Raw genomic sequence first — 6,050 nt, 5'->3', positions numbered from 1 at the left:
GACGCGAAAAACGGACAACAATATCAGAAGTGATTGTTCGCGGTAAGCCAAATATTAAGCAAAGTAGGAATTGGTTTTATTTCAAATTTTCTTTTGAAAGCTTGAGTTTTATTTTACTTCAGTTTAAATAAAAAATTCTTTATTTTTAAAAAAGAAATCACGCTCAAGAATGGCGCTTTTATTTAACAATTATTTCCATAAGAACTCTAGCCCAAGGGACAAGGTCGGAAAATTGTCTTCGTTTTGGAACTGGTGAACCGAGTCTCTGTTTGAATCCATTGTTGTCGCGAAATATATTATTTTTCCCCGCGCTAACAATAGCCGCTCGCGCGAAAAAAAAAATTCTGGCGAAGCAATTTGCTCAAGCTATCAGCGTGAACTATTGGAATTTTGAGCACGCCTACGTATACTGAATTTGATTGCGCGGCTCTGCTAGCTATGTTATAATTTTAACATAGCTAACAGAGTCGCGCAATCAAATTCAGAATTCCAAAACGAAGAGAATTTTCCGACCTTTTCCCTTGGGCCAGAGTTCTTAGTGAGGCATCAGCGCCGTCACGATTCGCTTCACTGTCCGAGGGTGAAATGCAACAATTTTTGACAGAAAGACACTCTGGTAAAACCAAACAAATGACAAACTGGTCTGTTTCAACCTTCAAAGGTAAGCGTAAATTTTTCCGAGCTTAAAACTCGAGCTTTCAACAGAAAATTTGAAATAAAACCAATTCCTATTTTGCTTAATATTTCGCTTACCGCGAACAATCACTTCTGATATTGTTGTAGCTTTTCGCGTCGGATTTGATGCACAATTCCACCGGCTATGCTATAAAACAATTGGTTCATGCTTTTAGCTATCGAGTTATAAAACACGTGGGAAGCTTGGAGAGCACTCAAGAAGCTAGCGTTGCCCTCGGGTATTGCCTCGGGTAACTCTTACGCTTCTTTCGTGCTCTCCAAATTTCCCACGTGCTACATAACTCGATAGTGCACGCTAAAGCATGAACCAATTGTTAATTAATGCCTGACGTTCGAAGGAGTGCAGTGCCAAATCTCGTATTGCCCTCTACATAATCTCTTCAAATCTAGATCATGGATATTTACATTCATCTGTAAACCAGTTGGTCAAAAGATAGGGTATTGGACGCACTAAAATCCCGAATGGAATTAGCCAAAATACACAAATATTTCATATTTGCTGAATTTCCCCAAGATGGGGCTTACAGACAAGTAGAGATGCAAAATTGCAGAAATAGCGTAGAATTGTTGCACGAAATATAACTAGACTGTGAAAGAGCTTGTCGAAAAAAAAAAAAAAACCAGAAGTTTAAGCAAAGAAACATCTTGTTCCTGTTGGGAAAATGTCATATTCATAGATAGGTTGCAGAGTTTAATACGGGACTTCTGTATTGCTCTTTCTTAAAAGGAATCCTTGACTTAAATAGATGCGACAACGTCAGTTATAACAAATTAAGTAACAAATTTATCTTGATTTTTCTTTCACGATTAATGTAGGTAGCAATCCATTCCAAGAAAACGTAGCTTCATTTTCCAGACCTTTGAAAGTGTTTTGAGTACTGTGCATCCGTCATAAACGAAACAATTGGCTCAAGAAGCTAGAGTTGCTCTCGGCTACGCCTCGAAAAAAAAACGCGTTTCTATGGTTGTGAACAGAAACACAGAACTAACTATTTACGCCCGAATTTCAGGAATCTCGGTTTAAATGGTCAACATCCCTTAATTCACCTAACGCCACCTATGTAATACAGTATTGGCTTCTCAGATTCGCAAGTGGTTCCTTATCGTCGTCCAGCCAGTATAAGGATAAAAGCGCCCGAAAATTCTGGAGTGAAGATGTGAGCATTGATCTCAATAGTGCGATTCCAATCAGATATTTTCAGCCAATCACAGGCCTGAAAAGTGAGACGACTTTCATACCGCCATATATTGGTATACCCTTTTAAAGTAGATATACTATGAGAGGATCACGATGCATGATTCAGTTACTGCAGACTCGTGGCGGAGGATAGAACACCAGTCGCTCTGTTTGAAGTTAACATGAAATCTATTTTCATTTTCCTGTTCGTTTCAATTCTTGGGTTGTTGGCCGTGAAGAGAAGTGCTGCAGGTAAGTTTATTCATTTCCCTGTGCTTTTAAAACGAAGTGCTTCAGTCGTTTACGCACAGTACGTATTTTTGCACGGCTGTGTAGTTTCCTGTAAGGAATTCTTTAAGTCTCGATTCAAGTCCGGTTCGCATGAGCCGTATATATGATTAATTAATATACTTAAATAGGATTTCTAGCTGTTTCTACAGCCCGTCGGTCATACGGTCGATGCTGTTGCGCATGGGAAGACATCTACCGTTACAGCGAGGACAGTTCAGCGTCACAACAGTTAGATAAGCCGATTCAAAATAGATAAAATGATCTCATTCGCCACACGCTCACACCGAAGCATATATGTGAAAGAATTCACAGGCGCGAGTCTTGGTCCAAAGCGTGGTTCGTGACTTCGCTCGTCAATCATGCGGTTGATGCCGTTGAGCTTGGGAACACATTTACCGTTACAGCAAGGACAATTTAGCGTCACAAATCTATTCAAATCAAATCTATTCAAATCAATCAAATCTATTATCTATTCTGAATCTGCTGAGCAGATTCAGAATAGATAAAATGATCTCATTCACCACGCGCGTTCAGACAATCTTGTGCTGAAATTCCAGCCAGTCTCTCCAAAACAGGACGTTTGACTGTCGGTGCTCTTGATGTTCTAAACTGCTTTTCCTACTGTTTGGTTGGTCCCTGTCTTTTCCTCTTAGTTGGTGAAATTCGTAGCGTAGTAGGCCTTTTGGTGACGCAGAATTTCATGAGAATCGTCACTTGTATACACCACTATGGGATAATTGATCATGTAATCTGTTGGTTTGCGTCGTTTTCTAGTCAATTCTTGTTCGCAGTGTTCTAGTCACAATTTATCGGGAAGTTTAGGAAGGAAAGTTTTCAGTCTTCTTCAATTTCTCAAGTAAATTGCATATAGTTGTTCTGTGCATAGAGGAAGTCAGGAAAAATTGTGTGCCGCGGAGAATGTACCACAGAGCCAAAGTGGTATTGATCGTCGGCGAGAGGGGGCGTTCCTTAGTAATGAGGTCTCTTGAAATTTCGATGCCGACAAACAGCGATTCGAACTATGTCAACAACTACCGGTACTATATTAACGACATATATAGGACCTTGATACAACAAACGAATTATACAGAACGAATTAGCCAAACTGGCGGACCGAAACTGTCAATCACAGCGAATAATATCACGGAAAAACCGACCAATCAGTTTTTAGCAGACTCATATGACTCATAGCACTCGACTGTACTAGAGAAGTCATCATTGTTATGCTCTACGCATTTACTCTCTGGGACTGAGATTTCAAGCCTGTTGTGCTCACTAAAGCCGTGCGCAATTAATAAGAGTTTTTGCGAAGAAAAATTCGTTCGAATTTCTACGGGACAAAGGAAGCTGTAATGGGGAGATTTTGTAGACAGCGCCGTCCCTTTTCGCTAACATGACATGATCTCTTTTTGCACTATGATCGAAGTGTGATCTGACCGTCTTGTCTGATTTAAAGACGGTGCGCACGCCTTGTTGTTGTAGGCAGCGACCGAGAACCAAAAACAAAAAACCCTGGACGGTATTAGAAGATCGATGATAAAGACCGCTCTAATCTACTCTAGGAAATCAACTGCCCACAAACTCTATCGAAACAAAATATTAACGCTAACGAGAATTATTAAAAAGAACTATTATCACAAATACTTTAAAGAAAACATTCCTAACATAAAGAAAATATGGAAGGGCATACATATAGGCTTTTAGACCGGAAACGTGGTGTCCGCAAAGTAGATTTGTTGTAAAGACGAGAAAAATTCCCAAGTGTTTGAGAAATCTCGGCCTCAGAGCATGTATTTACATTAGTTGTATGAATTACCAAGAGATCGTTAGTCACTTTGGCTGATTTCTGACCGCCAGTGAGAGGGGGAAGAGGAATCATAGGAATATTACAGAGCTTATGGATGGTCAGGTAAATTCTATCGTAACACATTAAAAAGGGCTTTCGCAGCTTCGTCGGGTTGAATAGATATTCAGTAATCTTCTTCCCTGAATGTTACTTCTACGATTGGTTTTTTTATTCGAATGACAAACATGTTTTATTGACATGAGAAACAAATTTCTGTTTACTTTACAGATAGATGGCAAAAGCAGAATACCGCACCGGTGTGTTTTGGCGCAAAGAGCGGACAGTTTGGAAGATTCAATGTTAAAACTGGTCAAAAACTGGCCGCTGTGAAGTTGGTTCATCTCTACGGGTACGTGTCCTGTGACACAGGACATGTCTCTTATTGGTCTTACTGGGGCTGTGGCTTGTACGGCTGGGGACAGGGCAAGATTAATGTTGTCATAACAACCTTAAACAATCAAGTTCTTTTGCCGCCACACGAATTAATCACAAATAATAGTGCTAAATGGTCCAAGGTTCCTGGATATGACTCATTTTCCTCGGAGTTAGTGCTCTCCTCTTTCAGCCCCTCCCAGGTGAAATACAACCAAGAGTTACGACTGTGGTATGGCGAGGATCTGATGGATACCAGCGAGGGAGACAATGGAGGCACCGCTTGCGTTGATGTATATGCAATTTTCGTCTGAGCTTTCACTGAGCAGCAAGTAGTCGTAACAAAACTTTTCATAGTCATAAACTAGGAAAGCGCCTATTTTTAATATCAGGGTTATCATGCACTTTTCTGTTCTTAGGACCAGTCCTTATTTACCACTGGGGGGAAGGGAGCGGGGGAGGGGTAGAAGGATTTGATTGCAGTTGGGATCACACAGTTTCAAGGGAAACGGAGGGGTGGGGGGGGGAATAAGTCCTCGGTAACAGAGTGTAAAGTAAAAATTATATAAAATACTTTATTGCATTCATCCACTGTCCCCTCCCCTCTTCCCTCCTTTAGGTGCCTGGCTACGCAGGTTACGATTTCTAATAGGGTCTATTGTTCTTAAAAATAATCCGAAAACTCCCCCTCCCCTCTGGGGAGCGATAAATGATGACTGGTCTCTAAGGAAAACAAGTTCATTAGTTGACAACTATAAATGCAAGTGTAAGTGGGACTGGTCAGGCATTTCACCCCCCTGGTTTTGCTCTTGATCAAATGCAGTTTCCCGTTATCATGTACTCCGGAAAATTGTAATCTGTTGGAGTGCTTTCAAACGAGGGGTGCACCTCAAACAGTATTGATAATAGAAATAAAAAAAGTAAAAACATGTAAGGTCAGCTTTATGTTATGTAACAAAAGCAATTTTCACAAGGAAAATAAAAGAGTAACTGCTGCCCGATCGAGTCAAGTTTCTTTCTTTCCAAGCCTAGGGATTCATCTTCTCCTCGAGTCTCTAAATGCGTGTAAAATATGGCAAATTGACGGAAACGACTGAAAAAGAAGAATAATTATATATATTATCAAGAAAGGTCATTTCTGTCGATTGTAAAAACAGTTACGCTTTGAAATCAAAAAGGTGTTTAAAACGAAGACCAAACGGATCACTAATTCGAAACTATTTTCAAACCTGAAAGCGCATAAGCTGTTGCATGCCCAAATTTTTTCAACTCCTAGCCGGGTATGGGTAACTGGCTCCTAAATTCTACAGTGTTACCCTTGAATCATACATAAGGTCACGACAATAAAGAAAATAACCACCAATTCAAGAAGGTCCTGATTGCCAAAAAAATTCCTACGTTTGTTTACTTTTGCGTTTTCTTCTTTACAAATCGTGCCAATTGTTAAATAATCTCATCTCATTTAACTAAATATTAAATAAGCACTTTGCTTTCATCTGTGTATATAGTCAAATAAACTGAGCAGCTGGTCCATACCGGTGCAAAAACATGTGATGCAAAAACAGGTGACACCTGACATTACATTGTACTCGTTAATCGATTACGAAAGGGATGGCTTATCAACAAAAGGGACAACAAAACTTGAATGATATTTCTACGTTTCTCATG

General features: G+C 40.0%; 1 protein-coding gene across 1 annotated transcript; it reads left to right on the top strand.

Annotated features, from left to right (window-relative positions):
- The first annotated feature begins 1,985 nt into the window (after positions 1-1,985).
- LOC136276992 (uncharacterized) lies at positions 1,986-4,880 on the top strand. Its single transcript, XM_066158549.1, has 2 exons — positions 1,986-2,125; positions 4,239-4,880. The coding sequence occupies exons 1-2, from the start codon at positions 2,056-2,058 to the stop codon at positions 4,694-4,696; spliced, it is 528 nt and encodes a 175-aa protein (XP_066014646.1). The 5' UTR covers positions 1,986-2,055; the 3' UTR covers positions 4,697-4,880.
- The last annotated feature ends 1,170 nt before the right edge of the window (positions 4,881-6,050 follow it).

This window comes from Pocillopora verrucosa, chromosome 11, assembly GCF_036669915.1.
Source record: "Pocillopora verrucosa isolate sample1 chromosome 11, ASM3666991v2, whole genome shotgun sequence".
Lineage (NCBI taxonomy): Eukaryota > Metazoa > Cnidaria > Anthozoa > Scleractinia > Pocilloporidae > Pocillopora > Pocillopora verrucosa.
Note: the sequence above shows the minus strand (reverse complement) of the source record. Positions and strands in the feature narration are given on the sequence as shown.

What these genes read in the sequence shown, in the direction of transcription:
- LOC136276992 (XM_066158549.1), top strand. Translation starts at nt 2,056, where the DNA reads ATGAAATCTATTTTCATTTTCCTGTTCGTTTCAATTCTTGGGTTGTTG. An exon ending in CGTGAAGAGAAGTGCTGCAG is followed by an intron (nt 2,126 to 4,238) that starts GTAAGTTTATTC and finishes TTTACTTTACAG; the next exon opens with ATAGATGGCAAAAGCAGAAT.